Raw genomic sequence first — 27,940 nt, 5'->3', positions numbered from 1 at the left:
CCTACATTTTTGTGTATAGTTGAGTTGCTTGCCTTGGCCTTGTTTCCATATTGAAGGTATAATTTTTGGCTGCAATTCTTCCATGAAGAACACTTTTGGTCAGACTTCTCCGAACACTAGCTGGATGTAGCTGCTCCAACTTGTTACTGCACATCTGATTTGGAAGAGAAGCATGATGTGTTTTCGTCTGCTGCATTAAGTTACCTTCACTTACTATTCAGGTCCTCCATGTTGCCAATTTCTTGTTGGTTCTTCAAAAGAGTTTGAACAGCACATCTTGAACCTAGTGTCCTTGCTGATGCAATATAACTACCTTGTGTCTTGTTGCCGTGGTCACACTTGCCATGGTGTATGGCCTCTGACATGAAACTGTCTTCCATAACCTCACCTTTGTAGCAGAGTTTAGCTGTTCACCCAGTTTTAAGCCTCCTACACAGTAGTTTATGTTTAAGTTCATGACTGCGTTTCAACCTACATATGAAAAAGAAAAACCACCTGTTTTGAATGATTGATTACTCCTTCACCTGACTACAATCCTACAAAAATCCATGACTTTCTACAAGTGTAGCTAGAAGAACTGATGCCGTTTTGAAGGTAAAAGTGCGGTCATACCAAATATTTAAGAGATTTAGAATTCTATTTTGTTCATTCACTTTGTATTTTGTTAAATTTGTACGTTTTTTGCTAACACTTCTATTTCAGAAAGTATTCTTACTTTGCAACATTTTGTTCCACACTTGCCTAAAACTTTTGCACAATACTGTATATTAAAAAATTGCAGTATTTCTTTAGAGTTCTTCACAAGATAAATTTGATGGAAAAGCAACAGGCTGCACCCCTTCCATATTTTGGACCGATCCCTGGTTTTGGCTTACAAACTCTGGTCACTTTCAAACTTGCATGTGTTGATCAGAGTAAGGCCTTATTCAGATGTCTGTTTTTCACATATATTTTCTGTTTTTCATGGGAGAGAATATGTGGCCATTATGCTTTCTGGTGCTGTTCACATTTATAGGTTTTTTAGTAGGCACCCAACTTTGATTTTTTTTTCCTTGGGAAACTACTGACATCTCTGTTCTTGATCCGAGTCATGGATCAATATCATCTATTCAGTCGGGGGTGCATCCCGACCAGAACAAAAGGTACAAAGAGCAACTATCTAAAAGCAATGATTTGTTGTTTGTACTAACCCGTTTCTCTTTTTTTAGGATTTACAATATTTTAGATATAATCGTCTATTATAAGCTATTGTATAGGTTAGGAATGCAAAGTAGTAGTTTCCTTATACCCATTTCAGGTGTACCCTCCCCTTTACCTTTTCCCTCTTTAGGTTATTAATATTGATTTTAAACCTTTTGTGTGTAATGCATCCCTTCTCCTTAAAAAAAACACTAATACAATTTGACGCCAAAAATCAATTCAATTCGACAGGTCTGTAAAAAGTCCATTATGTCAGTCCGTGAAAAATCGGACTGCACTCGGATGTCATCTGAGTGCAGTCAGATTTTTTCCACTGACCCAAAGACATGAACAGTCGAGTGCCATCTGATTCTCGGAGGCAAATGGTGCATGCTACGATTTTAGGACCAATTAATCAGAGGAAAAAAATAAATAGAAAAAAAATCGGACATGTGAACAGTCCCAAAGACTGCACAAGCCCCACCAAGTAGGACAATCTATGCAATTTTTTTTCCGCTTTTGGGCTGCTGCACTCTCACTTTTTCCCACTGAATGGTGTGGGAGAGTAGCCCATAAGCGTCCGCTGACTGGCTGCAGTGCTCACGTGCCACACGAATCCTGGCAGACCCAATGGTGACAATGCTGGAATGGTGCGAGAGGAGAGTGTATGCTTTTTCTTTATTATACAAGGAGTCCTTAGGCTCCATATTCATAGTACATAACTTTGATAGCAATAGATTACACTAATGTATAGTACCGTAGCTTTAAAGAATAGCATCATAAGAATTCAGGTACACATATATAAATGTAATAATTCAGCAAGCATCATGTATTAAGAAACAGTTTATTATACAAAGAAAAAATTGCAATGCAGCAGACATGGTAAAAATAAGGCACAAACGGCATTCACAACAATAGCGAGCAAAACACAAATGATGATTCTGAGCCATTATAGTATAATAAAAAAAGAAAAAAAAAAACAGATGACGTGTACATTCAGCGTGGTTTATCTTTAGGGAAAAATAAAAGAAAGAAAGCTTGAGGTATTTGAGTAGAGAACACTTTACTACACGTTACTGGCCCCTGAGTACAAGCGTCATCAGTTTTCACCACTTGACTGTGACAAAGAAAACAAAATTCACATTTTTCACATTGTATCTCTCCCATTACACACATCACGGTGATCCCTCTCACGTGATGCGGGTACAAAAGTGATAGGCTATTAAATTTTTAGCATCTTGAAAACTGGCAGACTAAATTATTTAAGACGTTTTAACACACGGTATCGTTTGCATTAAAGAAAAACTGTGAATCTCTTGCAAGATTCTTCAGAGTCAAAACAATTATCACCTGAAATACGAAATGATCAAATGCTCCTATACCAAGTACTAAACCCGACGCCTCAGGGTACTAAACCTGACGGTGCTGAACGCTAGCACACACATTTATCACGTGCACTAGGCATTCATTTTCTGCATAAACGTACTTCATATCCAAGCTTTCCCAGAAGTATGAAGATCACAGGGGCCAAACGTTTTAGTCCCCCCGCAGAGACACTTATAATTTTTCTGCCATGTGGACTTACTACCAGTGGTAATGGATTCTTTTCCTTGGAGTAACATTTTGGAAAGTAGAGAAGTATATATTCATGGACAGCAATGGACGCCTAGGCTTCTCCATGTTCTAAAGTCACAAAGGTACAGTAATGCAATTGTAGATGAATGCCCCTGCCCCAGACGGGGGACACTGCCATTTTACCAGTGATAGTTAGATTTAACAAGTGGCACGATTTGCCCACAGTAATTAAAAAAAAAAAAAAAAAAAAAAAAAGAGCAATTAATTAGGAGATGGTTGACATTTGGAAAAGGATATAATCCAATCTAGAAGCAAGGGTGAGGTATATAGGTATATAATGGAATGTAGGTAATATGTAACAGGTATAATGTGTATACAGTGGAATCGCTATTTAAGACGAAAAGATGCGTTTAGTCACTACGATTTTGGCCCGTCAATGCACCTTTAACTAGCGCCATTCGACTATATACAAGACATTGGGCGCTCAATCAATGACTTGATCACACAGGCCAGTGAACAATGATGGGGGCAGAACGATTATCGCTAATTACAATTGTTCTGACCACATAGTGTCAAGTTATCAGCAGCCCATCACCCATTTACACTGGGTAATGTGCCACCGATAAGGATTTTCTGCCACCAGAAACGATCTTATTACCCAACGAACCAGAAAAACACTGGTTCGTAAGGTGATTGCCATTATGTTTTCACCAGTGGATCATCGGGATCGACTGATTATCTAGGAATTTAGGAAGATGGTCATTTCGTACAAGAGCCTTGAACAGCCCGATAAAATAACATGAGAAAAATGTATTAAATCTATCCCCAGTTTTTGCTATGTAATCCGAGAGCAGGATGATGTAGGGTCAGAGACCCTGATTCCAGTGATGTGTCACTTGCTGGGATGAGTTTTGCTGTTTAAATAAAATCAATGTTTTATCAGCAGAAGATTATCACTAGAGGACTAGGTGTCTCGTGCCTCCTGGTCAAACTCCACCCACACCACTGATTGGCAGCTTTCTGTGTTCACTGTATATTGACAGAAAGCTGCTGATCAGTGATGGGGGCACTGAGCTCTGCTACATCTGCAGCAAGGAAAACTGATTCTATCACAACTGCTGTACCCAATAAACTAAGTGACACATTGCTGGAATCAGGGTCTCTGACCCTACATCATGTTAAAATCAGACTTCACATCAAAATCCTGATGACAGATTCCCTTTAAAGAGGAGCATGGGCCTTAATAAATTTGGAGCACTTTGGGCTGTCTGTGCAGCTTTAAGTTGAATCTACACCATCTATAAGCAGACCTAGATTTCTGCAATAATCTATGGTATATTTATAAGGCCTTGGTAGAACCCTCCCAATAAGCCACACCAGTCCTTTAACTCAGGGTTGAGTTTAGCCAAAAAAATTGGGGAAAAAAAATCCCACATTTTTGCACAAAAATTTGTCACTTTAAGGCAACCAATAAAAGTTTGTCACTTCAAGCAATGATAAATTTGACCCTATAGTTCAACTGTGGTAAAATGTGTAACGTTCTGCGATATCAGAATCCTCCCTTATAGGGAATCCATAGGGTTGTGCAACAAATGTGGTACCCTGCAATTTTAATTTAACTACTGAGTGACTAAATAGCTTTATGATTATGCATAACACACAGGAAGAGCCATGTAAGGCTAGGATCACCCTTATAAGGGTGTTATCTGCTTATCTTTACATCAGGGTTTCTGGGGGAATCCCTCAAAAACAGGGTTTTGAAGAAAACCCTGACACAGCCAGTCTGCCAAATTTTTGTTCATGTCTGAAAAATACTAATCCTGCCAGGACGGAGGTCAGTTATCATCCACTGACTCCGTCGGCTTCATTGAAGCAAAAGGCTGAGTTGGGGGCTGTAGTCGAAATCCTGTTTTTTGGAAATTCCAACAGAAACCCCAACATTCTACTCAGAAGAGTGTGACCCTAGCCTTGCTGGCTCTTTTATGAGAGTTTCCATTGGGGTACTTCACAGTTTGGGTGTGAATTTTACTGACCAACCCGACTCACCTAGTACTACCTTTAAAAAGAAGTGTAAATGCCACAAGAATTATAACGGATCCCTTGCTTACATTCTTGCAATTCGGACCGTTGTGCAGAGGTAGTGGCGGACTATTGCTATTTTTTATCCAGGAAACATTGATTTGATGCTCACATTTGTCCAGTGGTATCATGATCAGCTAACAAAGCAAAGCAAACGGCAGGGTAAAAAAAAAAAAATACAATTGGTGTACTAGGAGGCAGCGGCCAGTCTACGCGCATGCAGAAGCACTGAATGGTCATGGGGATAGTGGTTTCTCATTATCAGTAAATGCCTCAAGCTCACAGAGTACTCGATATCCGATTGTGACACCCCATGCACGTTAACCCCCGAAAAACAACGCAGGAGCTGGCAGTATAGTCTAGTGCCGTCTGCTTGTCGTTTCTGTGGATAGAGGCCAACGTGCACAGGATTCATTCACAGCTATGCATTTCCAATTGGTCAGGCTCACATTGCAAGGCTACAATTACTAATCAGTGCAAAATATTCCTGAGTTACACAGAAAGAGCTGCAACGCAAGACGCTTTCTAACTTCTACCTGAAGGGAAAAGCAAGTGGTTTGAAAAAGCTGAAATTACAAAAACAGAAGTAAAAAAAAAAGGAATAAAAACAGTCCTTCAATCCAACAACTAAAATTGCAGTAAGACGCACATAAAAACAAACAATTCGATCTGATCTTCGTAAAAAGAAAAAAGTACCGAACAATGAAAGGGCTAATACAAGCATGTATCATTACAAAACAAAAATAAAATCAGGCGGACGGCATTAAAATTGGCTGCCGATATATATAAATGAGAAGGTTTACGATGTCCTAAGACGCATGGATTCCGGCCCATGCGGCACAGAGGAATCCACATGTATTAGGAAAAGTGTGCAAAACTCCAGTCCAAACATAACAAAATAAGAAGATGCATAAAATGTCAGCATCATGCTGCACAACACATGCACTACAAAAGGCACCCAAATTAATCAGATCGGCTCTTTGGTAAACCCGGGGTTTCTTTAGTTGGAGGCGTAGTCTGGACTCCACAGGGGCCGAGGTTTGGAGTTGCTGTGAGGCCAGTTTGGACTGTGGTGATTGGCAAAACTCCCTGGTGGTGTTGGAGAAAAATCTAAAAAGACAACAAAGGTAAAAGTTTTTATAAAAGTTTCCTCCTTTTATTGTTTAAACAGTTTCTGCTATTAGATCTTGACACATGCATAGATGTACAAGCACGGCCAAAACTTTGCTAGAATTCGGAAGAGTTTGAAAACGCCAACCCAATCGCCACTACAATATAGTCTAAAATAAACTTAATAGGGGAGATATAGTTGTAGCAATGGCCAAACTAAAGTGCACTGTACAGGTATGAACACTTACTATTTGGTGGTACAGATGGAGGAGGTGAGCGCGGGATAAACGCCGGGTGATTAACAGTCTCTTTTGGTGAAAGAACTGAAAAAGGAAAAACAAATATTACAGAATTGTGACGTTAAGAGACTGGACTATACTTGTATTGTGTCTGTGCTTACCGAGAACAGCAATGGCAACTCCGGCTATGAGAGCAAACAAGGTGAAGAAGAACACAGGATAAGAGTCCATAAAGGTCTTGTAAAAGCTGTGCTCCCCGGTATAAGGCACTGCAGGAACACAGCGGAAGAGAAGAGACAAGTCGTTATTTTGGCATTCTGTTCTTTACTGGAAACTAACATATATGGAGCTATATATAAGGCATTAGGAGTCTGCCATACTTAGAGATTGGCCGCCACATTAGATGCCCTTTATAAATATCTATTTTTAACCCTTAACCAATTATGCAATTAGTTTTATTATAAAATTTGCTATTGTTCTCCCTGTCCTGCTATTCCCTATAAAAGTTTTTTTTTTTTTTTTTTTTACTTCCTGTGATGTGACATTTCATTGGAGAGGAGTCTCAAACAAGAGGTCACAGGAAGATGGTCCTGCAGTCACTTCCCCGTAGCTTCTATCGTCCCTCTGGAACAAGACATCATCATGACGACGTCTCAAATCAATTGTGGTGATGGAGGCAAGAAGAAACAACTGCAGTTTCTTTCACCACCACCACTTCTGTCCCCAAAGCCCCGCATCTTCAGTCTCCAAAGCATTTTTGTTCACCAAAACAAAACGTCATCAGGGATGGCGATAGAAGCAGGGTAAGTGACAGCAGCGCTGCCCCTGATGACTATTTGCTTCATGGCAGTGACAGCTGTGGTGCGGCGCTGATATCACTCACCCGCCTATCACAACTCCTTGACGAAGTCTCGTTTTAGTACACGAGATGGTGGGGACAGAAGCTGTGGGGCGGTCATGAAAAAAAAAAAAAGCTGCAGGCACCATTCCTCGATCACCACAGTGGTAAAAGCTACACACATATATACATACCATTAAGTGGGCCTGTCGCTGCCATAAGTCTGATGGGAACATCTATGGTTTGGTCTGACGTGTAGCTGGAAACAGAAAGCGATGTGGATAATGATCCTCGATTTAAAGCCTGCACATCAGTAATGCCAACTTCATATGTAACAAAGCTGGGAACTCCAGAGGACTTTTCTTTCCGATACACAGTCACCACCGGGGATCCAACCTTCACCTGTCGGAAGAGATCACAGAAGCTTAGACAGATTTTATTCTGTAGAACATGTTATCTTATAGCCAGAGTAATGAAAAGCAAGTCTCCATTATGTGCAGCCACCTTTTTTGATAAAAATGTATGTTGCACAGGAAGGGTATTAATAAAATACAAAGAGTCACACGTGTATCTTTATATTACATGCATCTTGCATTTACCAATTTTCCCCTTTGCAGACTCTCTCCCTACGGCCGGGTTCAAACAAGTGCATCAAAAATCGTTTGATTGTCGTCCAGAAATGTCATACTATTTTCATCCGTGTGCCATCCGTTTTTATACAACATTATAAAATGTACATGATCAAATACAGTTTCCTAGGTTAACAATAGCAATGTATTAGTAAAAATCAAATGCTACACAGATGATTCGTATGGGAGCGGATTTTATTTTTTGCACACCCTTCGTCTTGAATAGGCGAATCACATCCGACACACGGGATACGAATGCATGCATACGGGCACTCAGTCCGTGTGAGATAGCTGTAATTTGAACAGACGTATTAAATTACATGTTAGTGTGCTGTCCGATGTTTACTCAGACAGAACAAGTCTGAATTATACGCTTGTCTGAATGAGCCCTACTTCGCAGTTCCCCCTGAGCTGCTGTCATGTCTTCTAAAAACAGCACACGGAGGGATTCCTGCTTTTATTTATTTAGCACATTGTACAGCACTACTGAGCTGCGTGGCTGTGAATCCAGCACTGGCGTATGGTAAAAGTTGATTGAAGCTACAGCGTTGTGGCTGTGAATCCAGCACTGGCTTATGGTAAAAGTTGATTGAAGCTACAGCTGTGTGGCTGTGAATCCAGCACTGGCGTATGGTAAAAGTTGATTGAAGCTACAGCTGTGTGGCTGTGAATCCAGCACTGGCGTATGGTAAAAGTTAATTGAAGCTACAGCTGTGTGGCTGTGAATCCAGCACTGGCGTATGGTAAAAGTTGATTGAAGCTACAGCTGTGTGGCTGTAAATCCAGCACTGGAGTATGGTAAAAGTTGATTGAAGCTACAGCTGTGTGGCTGTGAATCCAGCACTGGCGTATGGTAAAAGTTGATTGAAGCTACAGCTGTGTGGCTGTAAATCCAGCACTGGAGTATGGTAAAAGTTGATTGAAGCTACAGCTGTGTGGCTGTGAATCCAGCACTGGCGTATGGTAAAAGTTGATTGAAGCTACAGCTGTGTGGCTGTGAATCCAGCACTGGCGTATGGTAAAAGTTGATTGAAGCTGCATCTGTGTGGCTGTGAATCCAGCACTGGCGTATGGTAAAAGTTGATTGAAGCTGCATCTGTGTGGCTGTGAATCCAGCACTGGTGTATGGTAAAAGCTGATTGAAGCTACAGCTGTGTGGCTGTGAATCCAGCACTGGAGGTAAGAGCTGCTTGAAGCTGCAGCTCCCTGTATCTCACCAAGGCTTAATACGTCTCCTATTAGATGCTATGGATTAGGGAGAGGAGAGGTCTACGCTGGATACCTCACTGTGTCCGGTTTTTTACCCTGAGTGGATGGCGAGTTCAGGAGGCTGGTGGAAGCAGTTAAAATAAACATATTTCTCTGATATGATATAGTACAAAAATGTTTTCTGTTGTTGATTTATGCAAAGTTTGTTGACATGACCGGGACCATTTAAAAGGGCCAAATAAATATCTCCCACCCCCATGAATGGGCCCTCACTATTAGCTCAGGCAGTCCGTTGCTATTCCATGTATTACAAAATCAACCAGCCTCAATATAATACTACAATTCCCCTGCAGTAGTGGCTGCAAAACAAATGCATGTACGGCCGCAGCTTGTCTCATCAAAGCAAGCCCTCTGTAGATTAAAGCCGGCCCTGCGTCTATTTGATCGACATAGGTCCGGCCTCAGAAACCCCCAGCAGTCGTCTGTCATCTCCTGGGATGTTAGAAGCCACGATGAAGCAAGAACTGGGCCAGCTCTAATCTCAAAGAGCTCCTCTTAATGAGTCAATGCCTTTAATTTACTGCCATACATATCATGACAGGGAAAGGGGGGGAAAAAAGGCTTTTTTTATTGCCCTAAAATAAAACAGTCAGTCATTCTCCAGCCTCCACTTTATTGAATTGATCTAAAACTTCTCAGTGATGGAGGAGCACAAGCCAAAAGAAGAAAAAACACATTTAAACCAACAGCTTGTCTTACAAGATATTACCGCACAGAAAGTGCAACCTTAAAGACTCTGGAAGGGGGTTGAGAGAATACTTTTGGGATTTGAAGACATTGATATTATCGGGCATCGATAAACCAGAACATTTGGGCAGATTCCCACTTCATTACGACGTGTGAAGGATGATTAGTATCGGAGCGCTCACCTCCAGATTGTTCAGAACTTCGGCAGCTCCAAATATCTTAATGTCGGCTGTTGTGTAATGATTGCTTAGAACTATTTCCTTTTGATTGGCATAAAAGCCGGGATAAACAGATGCCAGCGCGCTGATCTGCTCTCTGTAGACGTGATTCCCAAGTATGGCTGCTGTTACAGTGAGAGACGTGTCCCCCATGCTGAGATGCTTTAGCTGGCTCTCGGAAAGCTGCTGTCTTGAGAGGGAACAGGTGTAGTGACCTAGATATCGGATAGATAAGATAATGGTGAGGACTCGGCTCGGAGGAGACCGTTATGACAGCAAAGAATTAGCAGACACTTAGCACAGCAGCTTAAGAAATAACCTGTACAAAGTGTATCAATGAAGAAAAATGGCTAATTAAAATCAGGATATTAGAAAAGCTTGAAACGGTTTCAAATATAACCAGGACCTAGCAGCAGTGATGAGCGCAAGTGCTCGTTAATAGTCTGTATCGGGTGCTCGGGTATACATGGAGTATCGAGGGTGCTCGAGTGACATGTTAGAGTCACCGCGACTGCATGTTTTATGGATGTTAGACAGCCACAAAACATGTGGGGATTGCCGGCGTTTGTCTGGTATATTTTGTGGCTCTAACAGCTGCGAAACATATGGCCACAGGACTCGAACAAGTCACTCGAGCACCCGCGATACTCCGTGCATGCCCGAGCAACGAGCACTTGCGCTCATCACTACCTAGCAGTAAAAGCATGGAAAAAAGAAAAATATCGCACACATACCCCTTTCTCCACAGAAAGCGCTTCTATTGTGGTCTCATCTCAATTTTACTTAAAAGATGCAACAATAAAATCAAGATGTGCCCTCTCCAGGGCTGTGGAGTTGGAGTCTGAGCCCATTGTGGTGGGGTCGGAGTCGGTATGAAATGGACCGACTCCTAAAATATATAATAAATTGGGTACAGTAGTACAATGCAGTTTGTGGGGAATATTTTCTCATAAGAATTTGGGAAAGTTATGAAATGTCCTATAAATGTCTGACCTATTCCTGATCTAAGGGTCTAGACTTTTAGCTGAGACGAATCTGTGCTACAGTAAATTTATCACTTAAACATGAGCCATGTATGAGGGAGTCGGAGTCATGGAAATTGAGTCGTCGGAGGTTTGGCTTACTGACTCCACAGCCCTGTCTCTTGCTCATCCTAAATCCATTATAGGAAGTTTTCTAAGAATTTTTTTCTTAAAATTTTGCGCTGGCGGACTTCGCACCAAATTCACCAAAACGGGCGCACAATGTTTGATGAATTGGCACAAATTCAAGAGATTTTTTTTTTTTTTGCACATTTTAAGAGTAAAAAAGTTGCATGATCTTTTTAATAAATGTTAAAGGGCACCAGGCTAAGTTGCACAATTGCAGCCAGGTATATTTCTCTCTGAAATACATTGGCATTTCAGAAAAAAAATATATAGTTCCAAGAACCGTACGGGGATCACAACCGGAGAGGAGACCAGTCCAGCGCCGCCCCCAGCATCACTCCAGATGATTGACAGGTCTCTAACTATGTACACGCATGTAAGAGACCTGTCATTCAGCTAGATTGGTGCAGGGAAAATAAGAACACTAGTCCGGTCTCTTCCTATGGTTCCTTGCCAGTTCTTCAAACCATATTTTCCGTGGCGTTTCAAAGAAAAACATATCAGCCTGCAATCGGGCAGCCAGGCTCGGATCCATGCTGCCGCAGTTTGGGCAACATAAACCGAGTCACAGGTTCCCTTTAAGATATTGCATTTTAGTCTTCAACTCCAAAAAAGTTACATTTTTAATAAAATTTTGCAACATTTCAAAATGTAAATGCTCCACAGAATTGAGCTCGTACTCCAGGGCTCAGCTATACGTTACCGGGAAAAGTGGAAAGAGTCCGAATCCACAGTCATGCAAAGTAAAACACCAAATCTATTACAATCATCGTACCTGTCTCTACATCAAATCCCGTTTTAATAGAAAATATTTCAGGAGGTGAAACATCGGGATTCTGATTTTTAAAATGCAGATAACAATGGATGAGGTTTTCTGGGTGAAGATCCTGAATTGTTTCAATCTGGATGGAAGAACATTCCCCTTAAAGTGATTAAAAAAAAGGCATTTTAATCTGCAAATATTAATAAATCAAAACCATCAACAAAGCAGAGAAAAACAACAGAAAATCAATTGTTGCCGTGTTGCGCTGGACAGCTTTATTAAACTTGTGTGTTAATTGATGTATTTATTTTATTCATTGCACAGATCTTACAGATAATATTGAACTCTGGGGACCAGATGGGACAAAAGGGTAATTAGGAAACCTCACTGCTGGTTTGCGGTGAAGCAGACACCATCAGACCAGCCTTCTGCTTGTTTTACACATACCGTAGGAAACATGTTTCTGTACATACAATAGGTTTTTTTTTTACTCACTGTTGGGCTTAAACTAATGCCAATGGATAAAGCAAACTGAGAACAGCTGTCTCCAGCCACCCTACAACATAACAGCATCATAACTGAGCAATTCCGGCCACCACTGAGACCAGGAACAGCTGATCGGCGGGGGTGCTGGGTATCACAGCCCTACCAGACACTGATGACCTATCCTAATGATAACCATCATCATGTGCTGGACAACCCCTTTAAAAGGGAACCCGTCACATCAAAAATGCTACAGGGAGAAAAAAAAAATCACATTATATTCTTCCTGAAGCCGCTCGCTTCCAGTCATCAGGGCGGTGCACATCGGGGCAGTACTGTCCCTGCTCACTCTCATATAAGGCAGCACACTGGCTCATCAATTAGCACTGTTGCTTTGCAGAGCTGGGGTCCTGGGTTCAAATCCCACCAAGGACAACATCTGCAAAGAGCTTGTATGTTCTCACCGTGTTTGTGCGAGTTTCCTCCGAGTTCTCTGGTGTCCTCCCACACTTTAAAGACATACTGATAGGGAATCTGGATTGTGAGCTCCAATGGGGACAGTGATTATGATATCTGTAAAGTGCTGTGGATCACGATAGCGCTATATAAGCAATGCATAATAAATAATAATACTCTGAGCGTGGCTGTTATGACTCCCCGGCAAGGTGATTGACAGCTTGCTCCACACACTTCGGCTGCAGAGTGGGCTGTCAATCACTGTGAAGGGCAGTGCTTACAGCTGCATTAACTGTCTTGTGTAGTGAGCTGCGAATATAAGCGCTCCAATGACTGGAAACGAGCAGCTGCAGGAAGAATAAAACTCTATTTTCGCCCTGTAGCTGGCTAAACAGGATTTAATAGCCATTTACGTGCATTTTATCTCTATATCTGCAGGCAGATGGCATTTCTGAAGGTTAAAATTACCCTTTTAAGTATACCTGTACTTTCACACAAAACCTGTACTGCCCCACAACTAATTAAAACCGGTGTAATTTCTCCAGAAACATACCCGAGTCTTCTGCTCAGTAATTTATCATCTACACCTTTTTAGTTGGCAGTTTCTCTTCTTCAGCATTCTGTTAGCACAATGCGTGCTGGAACTTCCTTTCCCAGCATGCATTGCACCTACTCTGAACCGAAACATCACCTTTCAAGTTATGCTTTTATGCAGTTGGGCAAGAGAAGCAGAGAGACAAAGACCAACCACCACCACTTCCTATAACTCTTCTCGGTGTCTCTGCTGCTACAGATGGATTACACTTTACAACAGGCAAATTAGACAGGATGGAGACCCCTAGTGGTAGACAATATAGTGAGTTGTATGTAACCTATTTATATTATCTAGATAATGACATCCTGCTGTCAAAGTATTGATAGGGACTGACCCTTTCTATATGAGAAATACAAGTATTTCCACAAATAATAAATCAGATAGGTCTTTTATAAGCAAAGGGACAGATTTTTTATATTTTTTTTTAATGTAAGAGGTGCATTTGTCTTATAATATATGATCTTGAAGCAAACAGATTATTACCCAGTGACATATCTGCTGCCTGTACCTGGGATCTGGTGTTCTATACTATACACTTTATTTTTCAGGGTAAGACATACAAATTGGTATTACAACTTTGCGTTATATGTGTAAAAAAAAAACCAGATACCAGAGAAATAAAACTTTTATATCTGTTGAAAAGTCTCCAATGCAGCAAGTCAGAAGAAATACAGAGCATATTATACACTCGGCTACCAGAGTGTAAGCGTTTTCTTTGGATATTCCAGCATGTCAGACAGTGAAGTCCTTTGTGGATATAATGCAGAAATAAACCCATCTATTTTGTTTTCTAATAGACGTCACACGAATGGTTATCATCGCCGCTTCAGACGCCTTATTAACTATCTAAACAATGACAAACCCAGCTGGTTTCTAGCCGAGACTTGTAGGCAATAAAATGATCCGACAAGATAAGACAGAAAAGAATAGAGCCATCAAGTTAAAAAAAATAAAAATAAAAAATCCTTCTACGAGCTTTTCCTTTTTATAGAACTGTAACTGAGAAGATAAGTAATAAGGACAACCAATCTGATGTCCTACTGACCAATGTACGAGCGGGAGGAGGGTACGGGGGCAGTTAGTCACTTCTTTGCCATTACCACCCATTAAGTCGTACTCAAAAATGTAAAAAAGTGTTTGCATGGACATCACCGATTTCTAAGATGATATATGAACTCCTGAACAAGTGAACCTAAAAATACTAAATTACAAACTTGCTAACTTTGTTCTGCATCTTCATCCCACTACTTAGTAGCCACAGTAGGTGCAGAGGCGGCACGAGTCGTGGCCGGGGGCAGATTCTTACATTACTAAATAAACTTGCATAGGATGCCAAAATGTGCGAATGAATTCGTGGACACTGGATGGGAAACCTCTTCTGATTTGTCGGCTCTCACTAGCCGGTAGGAGGCCGTTCACAGGGCTCATCCGGTAGCTACATAAGAGAGAACAAGTGCTCCAAAGGACAGAAGATGGAGGCTTGTGAATTGTTACACCCATCTTGTAGGGTTGTGCGAGTAGGCACAACACTGACAATGGGGTGGATGATCTTCCTCCAAGAAGAGCTGCGTCCCCGAAGCCCCAGGCTGTCAGGTACCAGGACCCGGATATAGCAGTGAAGGAAAAATACCCGGACTTTGTGAACGCTGCAAGCGCTGTACCTGATGAGTGAGCCAGATCGGCCCAGAAATGCATAGTCTGAATGAAAGGTTTTTAAATCTTACCATTGGTCCCCATCTTTCTGGCAGCGCTCAAGTATTTTTCCTCCCCGGCTACATCCGGTGGCTATGGACTAGAGTCTGGCAAATTTATTTGCACATCTTTATTATTTAGGCGCTATCCCAAAAAAAAAAAAAAAAGAAACCCCTAAAAAAGACTAACCACCTTCACAACCTTTTTTTTTGTAATTATCCCAATATATTTAAAATAAAAAAGCAACTTTTATTATATGTTCTACATTTTAAATTTGATGTACTCTTGTTTCAAAGACCTATTAATCGTACATAGTAATAAACTAAGACTATCAAAGAAACCCACTTATGAGACAGGGAATATTATGATAGATCCTTTTTTTTTTTTTTTTTTTCTTCAAACTTGCCACTAGGGCTAAAGATTACTTAAAAGGGATCTGTCAGCTGGCTTTTGCTTTGTAATCTGAGAACAACATGGGGTAGGAGATAAAACACAGAATTCAACAATGTGTCACATATCAGGCTGTAGGCTGTTTATTTACACTAAATGTTTCATCACCTGGTGATTATCATTGCTGTGATTAGCTGGCATGCACTTGCAAGTTCAACTCCGCCCACTCCTGTGATAAGCAGCTCACTGGCTATGGATTATTTACACTGTGAGCCTGGCATGGGCGGGGTTAGCTTTCTCAGCTCTGCTACACTTCAAAATCTAAAAGCTCTGATTGTGTCAGAACTGCTGCACTCAGTAAACTAAGTGATACATAGTTGGATTCAGCTTCTCTTTGCCTACATTATGCTGCTCTCAGTTGAGTTTGCAAAAACCTGCTGACAGATTTACAGAATCTTAGAGTTGGAAGGGACCTCTAGGGTCATGTCCAACCCCCTGCTCAATGCAGGATTCACTAAACCATTTCCAACACATGTCCCTTTAGTTTGCTTCAATTAACTATTTACACTATGTACATCCATACTATTATTAATTAAGTATAGACAGAGCACGCATGCACGCACTAAAAATCCAATGGTTCCTCTATTTGAGAGTAAACTGTTCGAGACGGTCACAGAAGAAGTGACCAGGCTCCTTGCTTCTTCTTGCCCTACAACCTGAAACAGTGACCCTATTCCCTCACATCTTCCTCACTTCCTTTCCCCAGCTGTCACTACCCACCTAACTAAAATATTTAACCTCTCTCTTTCTTCCGGTATTTTTCCCTCTTCATTCAAACATGCCATCATAACTCCTTTACTTAAAAAGCCATCCAGGGACCAGAACTGCACTGCTAACTGCAGACCAGTCTCTAATCTTCCCTTCATCACTAAACTCCTGGAATACTTGGTCCTCTCCCGTCTAACCACTATCTCTCAGATAACTCTCTTCTCGACCATTTACAATCCAATTTCCGCTCTTTACACTCCACTGAAACTGCCCTCACTAAAGTCTCTAATGATCTAAAAGCTACATCTAATGGTCACTGCTCCCTGCTGTTTCTCCTGGATCTCTCTGCCGCTTTTGACACTGTGGATCACCAGCTCCTCCTCACTATGCTCCGCTCTATAGGCCTCAAGGACACCACTCTCTCCTGGTTCTCCTCCTACCTCTCTGACCGCTCCTTCACGGTATCTTTTGCCGGCTCCTCTTCCCCTTACTATTGGGGTTCCGCAAGGCTCAGTCCTAGGCCCCCTCCTCTTCTCTCTATACACTGCCCCTATTGGACAAACAATCAGCAGATTTGGTTTCCAGTATCATCTCTATGCTGATGACACCCAGCCATACACCTCTTCACCTGACATCACCCCTACGCTAATACAAAATACCAGTGATTGTCCGCTGCCTCTATCATCATGTCCCCCCTCTATCTGAAACTGAATCTCTCCAAAACCGATCCTTGTTCTTCCTCCCTCTACTAACCTACCAATACCTGACTTTTCAATTTCCTTGGGTGGTACCACCATAACTCCCAAGCAACAAGCTCGCGGTCTTGGAGTCATATTTGACACACAACTTTCCTTTATTCCCCATATACAATCACTCATTCGCTCGTGTTACCTGCACCTTAAAAACATCTCCAGAATCCGACCTTTTCTCACCTTTGATACGGCAAAAACTCTTACTAACATAATTACATAGTTAGTAAAGCCGAATAAAGACTTGCGTCCATCAAGTTCGACCTGTTAGTTCTGTAATTGCTAAAGTTGATCCAGAGGAGGGCAAAAACCCCAAATGATTTAGCCAATCTTCACCTGAGGAAAAATTCCCTCCCGACTCTGAAACCAGCAGTCAGAATAAATCCCTGTATCAACCTACTATTTTATTCTATTTTTAAGTATATGCTGAAATCTGCCTGGTATCTAGAAAAGCATCCAGTCCCCGCTTGAACTGGTGTAGTGAATCCGACATTACCGTCTCCTCACTCAGTGAATTCCATATTCTCACTGCTCTTACCGTAAAGAACCCCTTCCTATGCTGGTGCTGAAACCTTTTCTCTTCCAGTCTTAGTGAATGCCCTCTTGTTACCGTAATATCCCTCCTTTTGAACAAATCCCGGGCAAGGTCTCTATACTGTCCCCTAACATATTTGTACACATTTATTATGTCCCCCCTCAACCTTCTCTTTTCCAGGCTGAATAGTCCTAATTTTGCCAACCTCTCTGGGTATTGCAGTCCCTCCATTCCCCTTATTAATTTTGTTGCCCTCCTTTGTACCTTTTCAAGCTCATTTATATCCTTTCTATATATTGGGGCCCATAACTGAGCACAGTATTCCAAGTGTGGTCTGACCAGTGCTTTGTACAGTGGAAGAATAATGTTCTCATCCTTTGCAGCTATACCTCTTCTGATACATCCCATTACCCTGTTTGCCCTTACAGCAGCCGCCTGACTTTGGGCACTCCAATTTAGTTTGCTGTCAATCAAGATGCCCAAGTCCTTCTCCATCTCTGAATTCCCCAATGATTTCCCATTCAGTGAGTACTGGTGACTTCCATTTTTCCTTCCCATATGTATGACCTTACATTTCTCCTCGTTAAACCTCATTTGCCATTTAATGCTCCACCTACCCAGCTTATCCAAATCCCTCTGTAGGTCTGCACTGTCCTCTTTTGTATTAATTGTTTTACATAACTTTGTGTCATCTGCAAATATTGATATTTTACTATTTATCCCGTTGACTATGTCGTTAATAAAGATATTAAATAACATTGGGCCTAGTACAGACCCCTGTGGTACCCCACTAGTGACGCTTACCCAATCTGAGTATATTCCATTTATAACCACCCTCTGCCTTCTATCCTTTAGCCAGTTAGCTACCCACTTGCAGACATTTTCCCCCAGCCCCATCATTCTCATTTTGCATACCAACCTATTATGTGGCACGCTATCGAACGCTTTTGAGAAGTCGAGATACACGACATCCACTGGTTCCCCCTGATCTACTCGAGAGCTAACCTCCTCGTAGAAGTCAATCAGGTTTGTTTGGCAGGAGCAATTCCTCATGAATCCATGTTGGTTCGGGGTTAATAGATTATTAGCATCAAGATGCTCCATGATTGCCTCATTAATAAAGCCTTCAAAAATTTTGCCCACAACGGACGTCAGACTCACCGGCCGATAGTTTCCGGCGTCACTTTTCGCTCCCTTTTTGAATATTGGCACTACATTCGCCTGTCGCCAATCAAGTGGTACAGACCGAGTCTCAACAGAGTCCTTAAATATAAGATATAACGGTCTGTCTATCACATTACTTAGTTCCCTTAGTACCCGTGGGTGTATGCCATCAGGTCCTGGTGATTTGTTTATTTTAATGTTACTGAGACGTTTCTGTACCCCAGCTTGGGTTAGATTTGTCATACTTAGTGGAGGATTAAGTTTGTCACTTCTCATTTCGCCTGTTAGTTCTTTTTCCTTTGTGAAAGTTGACGAAAAAAATTTATTTAATAGATTAGCTTTATCCTCATCTTTCTCTATGATTTTGCCTTCATCACTTTTTATCGGTCCAATATTATTCGATTTAATCCTTTTACTATTTATATACGTAAAGAACAGTTTGGGATTTGATCTACTTTCCTTAGCAATACGTCTCTCTGTTTCCTCCTTTGCCATTTTTATTTGTTTTTTACAGGTTCTCGTTTTTTCCTTGTAACACATTAGTGCCTCCTTGCTGTTTTCCTGTTTTAATCTCTTGAATGCCTCTTTTTTGCTATTTAACGCCCCTTTTACGTTCTTATTCAACCATATTGGTTTCCTCTTATTTCTGGCCCTTTTATTCCCATACGGTATATACCTCTCGCACTGAGTATTCAGAATTCTTTTGAAGGTTTCCCATTTACTATTCGTATTTCCTTGATTAAGAACTTTGTCCCAGTCTATAAGTTGAAGGTTTTCTTTCAGCTGATCAAACTTCGCCCTCCTAAAGTTTAATGTTTTAGTTGTTCCCTTATTGATAACCCTACTGAAGGGCATTTTGAAGTCGATAATATTATGGTCGCTATTACCTAGGTGCCCCCCTATCTGTACCTCAGTTATTCTATCAGGCCTATTAGTCAATATTAAGTCCAACACGGCCTTCCCTCTCGTTGGTTCCTGCACTAGTTGGGAGAGATAATTATCCTTGATATTTGTCAAGAACCTTTTTCCTTTCTGCGATCTACAGGTTTCTGTTTCCCAGTCAATATCCGGGTAGTTGAAGTCCCCCATTACAATCACCTCATTATGTTTTGCTACTTTGTCTATTTGTCCTAATAGCAGTTTCTCATTCTCCTCTGTTATATTGGGTGGCTTATAGCAGACCCCCAGTAATATTATTATTATTTTTTGCCCCCTCTATCTCTACCCACATGGACTCTACCCCCTCTTCTCCCTCTCCTATATCTTCCCTTAGTCTGGGCTTTAGACATGACTTTACATATAAGCAGACTCCTCCGCCATTCCCCTGTTTCCGGTCCCTTCTAAATAAACTATAATCTGTTAAATTTACCGCCCAGTCGTAGCTATCGTCTAGCCAAGTCTCTGTTATACCTACGATGTCATACCTCTCCTCCGATATAAGCGCCCGCAGCTCATCCGCCTTATTGGTCAGGCTTCTTGCGTTGGTCAGCGTGCAAGATAAAACTTTGGGGTTATTTAGCATCCTATTCTTCTCTAACGATCTAACTATACTATCCCCACCCCCCTCTCCACCCTCATTATATTCACTTCTCCCCTTCCCCCTTGCTTGCCTCACATCCCACCTATTTCCTTGGTTTCCCCCCCCCCGTCTCTAGTTTAAAAACTCCTCCAACCTATTAGCCATCTTCTTCCCCAGCACCGCTGCACCCTCCCCATTGAGGTGCAGCCCGTCCCTACGGTAGAGCCTGTAGCAGACAGCGAAGTCGGCCCAGTTCTCCATGAACCCAAACCCTTCTGCCTTGCACCAACTCTTTAGCCACTTATTCACCTCCCTAACCTCCTGTTGGCACTCCTGTGTGGCTCGCGGGATTGGTAGTATTTCTGAGAAAACTACCTTGGAGGTCCTTGCCCTAAGCTTCCTACCTAGATCCCTGAAATCATTTTTAAGGACCCTCCATCTACCACTCACTTTGTCATTGGTGCCAATGTGGACCATAACCGCTGGGTCTTCGCCAGCCCCACCCAGTAACCTGTCAACCCGATCCGCGATGTGCCGGACTCGAGCGCCAGGGAGGCAGCACACCATTCGGCGATCCCGGTCTTTGTGACAGATTGCCCTGTCTGTCCCCCTAATAATAGAGTCACCCACTACCAGGACCTGTCTAGCCTGCCCTACACTTCCCCCCTCCACCTCATTACTGGAGCATACACTCCCCCGGCGGTCAGAGGATCTGTCGTGCTCCAATAATGCCGGTTCTGAACCAGCCTTCCTATACTTCTTCCCTCTATCCCTTCTAACTGTTACCCAGCTCCCTGCCTGTTCAGCCTGCGCTTCCCCACTAAGCTCCACCCCCAGTGTTGACCCATTGAGTGTCTGCTCGGTGAGCAGCAAACTCCGTTCCATGTTGTCGATGCTCCTCAGTACCGCTATCTGAGCACTTAGATCCAGGATTTGGGCTTCCAAGTGCACGATATGCTCACATCTCTCGCAGCAGTATGGATCCCTGAGCGGTAGCTCAGGGAATGCATACATTGCGCAAGATGTACACTGCACGGCTCCGGCCAACATGGACGTCATTCTAAATATGGGGATACAGTCAGTATATATGTACAAGTACAAAACACAATTATTTATATATAGGTGTATGGACGGGGATCAATTAGGGATGTGCAAGTGTATCGATTAGATATCGGCGCGGGATCAGTTAAGTATGGACGGGGGATCAATTAAGTATCAATTAAGTATGGACGGGGGATCAATTAAGTATCAATTAAGTATGGACGGGGGATCAGCTGAGTGGGTCAGGTGGATTAATTAAGTATGGATGGTGTGTCAATTAACTATGGACTGGGATCAATAAGTATGAACTGGGGAAATAATTAATTGTGGACTAGGGAATCAATTAATTATGGACAGGGGGTTTAATTAAATAGGATGGGGGGTAAAGCAAATAAATAGGTATGGACGGTGGGTCAATTAACTAAGGACTGGGGATCAATAAGTATCAATAATATCAATAAATATGGACTGGGGAAATAATTAATTGTGGTCTGGGGAATCAATCAATTAATTATGGACAGGGGTTAATTAAATATGGTGGGGGATAAGGCAAATAGATAGGGACTGGGGATGAGTAAAAGTGGACAAGGGGGATCAATCATTTAAATGTGGTCAGGGGGATCACTTTAATATGGACAGGGGTGGTCGGGGATCAATTAAATGAGGACGGGGGGGTCAATTTAACGCTCTTATTCACTCTCGTCTGGACTACTGCAACTCTCTTCTAATCCGTCTCCATCTAAACAAACTCTCTCCTCTCCAATCCATTCTGAATGCAGCAGCCAGGTTAGTATTTCTATCAGGCCGCTTCACAGACGCCTCTACCCTGTGCCAGTCATTGCACTGGTTACCCATTCACCACTGAATACAATACAAATTCATCTCTCTCACCCACAAAGCTCTCCACAGTTCTGCAAAGCCCTATATCTCATCCCACATTTCTGTATCACCCTTCCCGTGCCCTCCGTTCTGCAACTGATCTAAGTCTAACATCCTCCATAATCCGAACCTCGCACCTCCATCTCCAAGACTTCTCGTGTCGCACCAGTTTTCTGGAATGCACTACCCCAAACGATCTGACTAATATCTAGCCCCCATGTCTTCAAACGTGCTTTAAAAACACATCTGTATAGACAAGTCTATCACCTCAATTCACTAACCTAACTCTCCCCTGTCCCCTCCTAAATGTTAATCCTAATCTGCCCCTGCCTATTCATCTGTCTCCACATCCTCCATGCACCAAATAACAAACGGTAACTGCTCTTAGATACTGATACTGGCTGATGACCATGTTCTACCTATTGTGTCCCCCCATTTCCATATAGATTGTAAGCTTGCGAGCAGGGCCCTCACTTTTCCTGTAACTATTGAAATATGTTACATTGTATTGTTTATATTGTCTGTATATGTCCTTAATTGTAAAGTGCTGCGGAATATGTTGGCGCTATATAAATAAAAATTATTATTATATTATTAAACTACATTCTTGTATAATTGCCATTATAAGTCACAAAGCATACTGATTGTTGTTTCCAAATTAGGAATGAAGGTGTATATATGCAGGGAATATAAAAAAGTTTATACACCCTAGGGAAAATGCTAGATTTTTGTCATATAAATTTAATTATACCAAAAAGAATCATTCCAGAAATTTGTCCACCTTTAATGTCACCCATAATCTATATAAATGCACTGAGAAACCGTCAAACGAGAAGACAGAGGCGGTAATAAACCACTTCTGTGCTTTACTGGCAATTGGTTGTTGGTTTGTAAAATCGCTCTATGTAAATGCAGCTTTGGGGGGCTCTCGCAATTACTGTCATTTTATGAAGTGTTATTGCATAAAGGAGGCATTTACAAGAATAGAGAATTGAAGCTGTTGAAAATAAAGTGGTTTTGATGGACTCTCAAGAGACCAGAGTAATCGCAATGAAGTGGATGAACCATAATCACTAGTTGCAATCTAGAAAACACAACTACTTCTTTCATCTAAGGAAACTACAGAGTGACTCAACCAAGTCCATCATTGTCGTCACCAACGCGCCTCACTGTGCCCTTATAGTCAGTACTTAAAACTTAGCAAACATTAAAGGGACATTTTCATTACACTTGAGTGTGCAACTTCTATACAGAACGATTCATAGAAGTCTTTTACTAACGCAGAGGAGTAATGCTTCATAGCGCAAAGACATCCTGCACTCACAGTTATTATGGCAAATCTCTGGGATGTTAGTGCATTATATGGCATTTTATAGGAACATTCACAAATGCACATCATCTGCAGTCACACAAACACGTGGATGTAGACTATGCCAGCAAGGAAAGCTTCAGCCCTTGGGCGATCGAGCTATACTTCATACAGCCAGACAAATGGCTCCAATACGCTATGGCAGAGAGTAATCTCGGCTTACACGTAAACCGACTGAAGAACCTGCGAAACGAAGATCGAACAATCGCTGCCCCTTAATTCTCTTTGGTATATTATTCTGTGTGTGGTGCCACCTTTTCAAGCATTGGAACTTTATGGAAACAAGACCACCAAAATGAAAATATTACTTTATGCCAAATATTACTTTCAGCATAACTTGCCGAGATACTGATAATTGTGAACTAAAATAGATCGTATTTCAATTTAATAAATAGTGTGAAAAATAAAACAAAGTATAAATCTTTTCACACCAGAACATAAAGAGACTTTACAAAATACATTGGGGCACATTTATCAATACGGTCTAATGCCGCATTCATACAGGTATGGATCCAGTTGGATCAAAAACATTAGTTGGACTGCGCTGATGGAGTAATCCAATTCCTCAACAATGATGAGAATAAAGGTTCTTTATATGCACAACGCCGTACCGACTTCTTTATCAAATGAAAAAAAACACAAAACTCACATCGATGTCACGGTCCAAAAACGAACCTTGCACAGACCCGCAGACAGTCCGTGCTCGGCCAGTGTTCGGACTGTGTCACACAGATATGCGATTTCGGCATAATACTTAGCCAGTGCAAATTTAGACTAAACGGTTTTAAAATGTGCCGGATTTAAGACTAACTAGTCCAAGTTTACATCACTTCTTAGTTGGGTTACTTTGTGCCAAAATTTTGGCCAACAGTCTCACATCCCTTCCCAACAAGGCCACTCCTTGTTGAACAAAGCTCAGAAAATATCTAACACACAAATATGATGAAAGTCATTAAAACCAGTTTTTTGGTGCATGCACTAAACTTGATAACGATGCAACATTATTTCACTTTTTGCAGTTTTTACTTTTTTAATCTTATTAATAGCCATTTTGGTAAGTTTTTCTGATTGCCCATGGAAACAGACTGAACTTTAATTTCCACTCTGCTGGAGCGCCGGATACTATTACCACCTACAATGAATAGGGTTCGGCCATGGTGTCTATCATCAGTGCATCAGTTTTCTACTTTTTTTTAACCCCTTAATGATTGCCAATACACTTTTTTACAGACCTGAGGAATACAAGAATAATGCCCCACTACGGGCGAAAATGCAGAGTATGTCTGTTTTATATTCTAGCCGACCCCCTGCCGCACTGGCAATGATCGATGTTAGCGCCAATCATGGGTGTTAAACCAATTATATGCTTCTGTCAATAGTAACACCAGCAACTAAATGGTTAACAGCGGGAGGGGGTACATATTTTGAATACCTTGAGGGGGGCAATTTTTAAATTGGTATCACTTTAGGGAAGGGGGGGGGGGGGAATATATTGTGCAGAATACTGCAGCATCCTACGCCATTCTTGGTGTCATAAATTCAATAGAAACCAGACAGAAAAGAAACGCCAAAAAGGGTGGAATATTCTAAACTGTTCTACCATTACGTGGCTCAAAATATAAAACAACAAAAACAAAACAACAACAGGCCGGGGTAATGTTCGTTGGACAAAAGAGACGGTCTGACTGAGAAAAGACATTTTGTAAGATTGTTTGCGCTCCCTGCTCAGACAGGCTGTTCATACAGAAAATCATGTGTTAGAGTTACCTTTCAAATTGTTGCCATTTTCCCCAATATCAACAAGGAATTTATGAATATTTGCAGACTGCAAATTGATTTTCTCTCTATTTGCATCCACAACTCGTGTTCTCTGCGGTGAGCGGATTAACACCTGTAATGCAAAAAAAACAAAAAACAAAATTTGAATATTCGATAGAGTAAAAGTTTTGCCATGATATGCATGAAAGCCGCACAGAGTAATGTTTTCCATGCAGTGAAAACAATTAGGTATTAGATTAAATATTTTCTTGGACGCTTCATTGGGGGGCACAGGAGACCATGGGTGAACCCTGCTGCCCCTGCCAGGAGGCTGACACTAAGAATTACAACTAAGAATAAAAGTCAGCTCCTCCACAACAATCTATACCAGCCTACTGGCAATCAAGCTAATCAGTTTGGCCTAGTGTCACTCGGAGGCAGACATGGGTCTGGAGCTCCATAACAGTTTCTGCTAAAAGTCTATTTATTTTTATTAATTTTCTTCTTGTTTCGACAGAAAGGCAACAGAGGGTTGGGCCACTCGGATTTCCCAACAAGAGCACAGTCTTCCAGGGGTCAGTATGTATCCCCTATTGTCCAGTTCGGTAGGACCTTTTTTTTGTACGAATACAGTTGGTTTTATGTACAGATGCAGAAGGTGTGACAGTCCTTGACTCCTTTTCTCCTGCCCACCTCACCCCCTAAAGTAAAGGAGTGCATGGAGTGAAGGCCGAGCTGATGATCATCCTTGCAAAGAATCCAGCATGCTTTCCTTTAGGACAGGCAAGTGGAACTTCCCCCTGCATCCCGCTGCTTTGTTCCAGCAACGTTTTCCCATCTTTAGTATTTTTCAATTTTTCTTCCATCTTTTTCTTCATGCTCTGCTTCTCCTTCCTGAAGCTCCTCCACAGTATTCTGAAGCTGCACCTGGGGTCAGGACTCAAATTTAGTCTCTGGCTTCAGTTGTGGCCTAGTTGAGCTGGTAGACCATGCTCCCTTTAACCTCGGCCAATTATACACTTGTATGGGTAAATCTCCCACTCAGCAGTGTCCCCGCCCCCTCCTCGTTCCCGGGAAGTGCCATTTTCTTACCCTGCAGCATTATATGGACCTGCCCAGTTCCACACATGACCACTGCAGCTGGCACAAGCCGGTTAACTCTATGGCTCATTAGATTCGTCTCCCCCCCATGTCAGACAGTCTCGGTTATGGTGGTGGGACTCACTCCTCATTTTTCTCAGATGTTCCTTCCTCCCTACTCACCGACTGATCGTGACGAACAACAGCCTACTCGGTTGGGGAGCAGTCTTCTGGAAGCAGACGTTGCAGGGTTGGTGGAAGAGCCATGAAGTCCTCCTCCCCATCAACATCCTGGAACTCAGGGCAAGTCATCTAATACTATCGCATAGGCATGATCAGCTGTCGGGTCGCCAAGTTCAATAACGCCACTTCCGTGGCTTACATCAATCACCAAGGAGGAACTAGAGGTCATCAAACTATGTCAGAGGTCTCTCAGATTCTCGATTGGGCAGAAAGAAGAATCCCAGCCATTTCAGAAATCTACATCCTGGGAGTGGACAACTGGGCTGCAGACATCCTAAGTCGCAAAGGTCTATTCGTGAGACAGTGGGTCCTGCCTCAAATTGTCATCACACTCCAGACATCAACCTGATAGCATCCAGCGACAATCACAAGGTGTCCCGGTTCGTGTCCAGAGCTTGCAATCCTCTAGCGGTTACAATTCCCTGGTCTCACAGTTTTTCCTTCCCACATCTACCTCAGCTACTCAGGATTCTCAAGAAGATCAGGTCAGAAGGTATTCCTGTTGTCCTCGTGGGCCCAGACTGGCCTAGAAGATCATGGTACGTGAAAATGGTAAATCTTCTAGCAGACATTCTGTGAAGGCTCCTGGACCATCCAGATCTTCTCTCTCAAGGTATCTTCTTCCACCTCAATTCTCGGCCACTCAGTAAAGCTGTTCTAAGATCCTCAGGTTTCGTCAACAAAGTTTTACAGACTATGATCAAGGCTCGAAACACATGGGGAAAGCATACAATCTTCTTAGTGGGATTTGAAACCAGGATCCCAACGGTGCAAGGTTACAGTGCTAACCACTGAGCCACTGTGTTGCACCACATCAGACAGGCCTGCTCATACAGTACAAATGACCACCCGCATGAAGGATATTTTTCCTTGCTAGTTAGTAGTGTCGACCACAAAAGCACCAACTGAGATCATCACTTTGTACTAAGTTAGTCTAAATCGTGGTTTTGATAGTAGGATCATTTTAAAACTACTGTATAAGCCATTTCATTTGGCTTCTAATGGATCCAAAAATACTATATAGTTGGTCTGAATCTTGTAAGAAAATCCCCTATGAACATCTCTTTGGACTCTGCACAGAAAGTATTTTTAGCAGATAATAGCTGTGCTTGTGACAAAGGAAATTCCACTAGGAACTATTCTGTAAAGAGGATCTGTCCGCTCTCCTGACATGTCCGTTCTAGTAAATACTTGCATTCCCCATTAAATAATTTCAGATAATTTTTTTTTATAACTTTAGGCCAGTTTTACCAATCCCATCTATTAGGAAAAGGAGACCTAGATTAGTAGTAAAATGGTCTAATGACTCAGTGGCTCATGTTAGATAATAGTTTTGGTGCATCTTTGTTTAACTTTATTCCAGCTATTGCTTGGTCGCTAATAAATTGTGTCAAAAAGTTGACATTTTTCCATAAAAGTTATGGACACCCTCTTTTCTTAAAATACATATTCAGGAAGCATCATAGAGAAATAATACAGCCATAT

The 27,940-nt window shown here is 41.9% G+C and overlaps 1 protein-coding gene across 1 annotated transcript in view; it reads right to left on the bottom strand.

Annotated features, from left to right (window-relative positions):
- Positions 1 to 2,009: 2,009 nt before the first annotated feature.
- The window catches only part of NUP210 (nucleoporin 210), a 108,117-nt gene continuing 82,186 nt past the window's right edge, over positions 2,010 to 27,940 (bottom strand). Inside the window, exons 34-40 of the mRNA XM_073644462.1 lie at positions 25,142 to 25,265; positions 11,747 to 11,893; positions 9,788 to 10,038; positions 7,215 to 7,422; positions 6,344 to 6,451; positions 6,192 to 6,266; positions 2,010 to 5,943 (exon numbers count right to left, since the gene is read on the bottom strand). Coding sequence (XP_073500563.1) covers positions 5,834 to 5,943; positions 6,192 to 6,266; positions 6,344 to 6,451; positions 7,215 to 7,422; positions 9,788 to 10,038; positions 11,747 to 11,893; positions 25,142 to 25,265 — 1,023 coding nt within the window. The 3' untranslated portion in view covers positions 2,010 to 5,833. The remainder of the gene's footprint in view (positions 5,944 to 6,191; positions 6,267 to 6,343; positions 6,452 to 7,214; positions 7,423 to 9,787; positions 10,039 to 11,746; positions 11,894 to 25,141; positions 25,266 to 27,940) is intronic.

This window comes from Phyllobates terribilis, unplaced genomic scaffold, assembly GCF_046119375.1.
Source record: "Phyllobates terribilis strain yellow unplaced genomic scaffold, ASM4611937v1 Scaffold_8__6_contigs__length_399053987, whole genome shotgun sequence".
Classification (NCBI taxonomy): domain Eukaryota; kingdom Metazoa; phylum Chordata; class Amphibia; order Anura; family Dendrobatidae; genus Phyllobates; species Phyllobates terribilis.
The sequence above is the reverse complement of the archived record's forward strand: the minus strand, read 5'-3'. Positions and strand labels throughout refer to the sequence as shown.